Here is a 717-nt window from a genome sequence, read left to right as displayed (position 1 = left end):
AATCACCAGATGCACCCACAGCACCACCACTAACTTTATGTGCTGGTGCAAAGTGAGACAACATAGTAGCCGGAACACTAGAAACAGACAACTTCCCATCACCAACCTCCTTAGCATGCAATGACTTAATGGCACTGGTTGCGATTGCCTCATCCCTATACTGGCAAAACCCACAACCTGTATGTCTACCAGTCTCAAAATCAAAAGGTAATAAAAACTCAACAACTTCACCAACCTCTGACAATATTGTCACCATCTGATCCCTATTCAATGATGCAGGAATATGATCAACCATAACAGTAGAGGCCACATCCTCAATGGAAATTGTTACTTGAGATGCCATGATGCTCACAATAGAAAACGTTACCTATGTTAATAAACGGTATAAAGATGGTTAAACATAAAGCATGTATGAACCAATAAACAGTTCAGAAAAATTACAGTGCTCATAAAATAATGAATAACTAATAATATGTAAAAAAAAACTACACTAAGAGTCCTGACCACATGTGCCAAAAAATGTGTACTACAAAATGTCTACTCTAAGAAAATACACTTGTAAAAGTACATTACATGTATTCAAGTGATACAAAATGTCTGCCCACTAGCCCCACGTTGGGCGCCATAAATATGTAAGCTACACACACAGTAACGGTAGGATACAAGTAATATTTCGGGGCAGTGGGCTAAATGCGGTCGTGGGGACTCGGGTTCGAT

General features: G+C 39.3%; 1 protein-coding gene across 1 annotated transcript in view; it reads left to right on the top strand.

The window, feature by feature from the left end:
• The first annotated feature begins 390 nt into the window (after positions 1–390).
• LOC146729817 (macrophage mannose receptor 1-like) overlaps positions 391–717 on the top strand; it is a 12131-nt gene continuing 11804 nt past the window's right edge. Inside the window, exon 1 of the mRNA XM_085495099.1 lies at positions 391–409. Coding sequence (XP_085351225.1) covers positions 391–409 — 19 coding nt within the window. The remainder of the gene's footprint in view (positions 410–717) is intronic.

This window comes from Saccoglossus kowalevskii, chromosome 21, assembly GCF_978046115.1.
Source record: "Saccoglossus kowalevskii chromosome 21, keSacKowa6.1, whole genome shotgun sequence".
Classification (NCBI taxonomy): Eukaryota; Metazoa; Hemichordata; class Enteropneusta; family Harrimaniidae; genus Saccoglossus; species Saccoglossus kowalevskii.
This window is presented reverse-complemented; position numbering and strand designations above follow the sequence as displayed.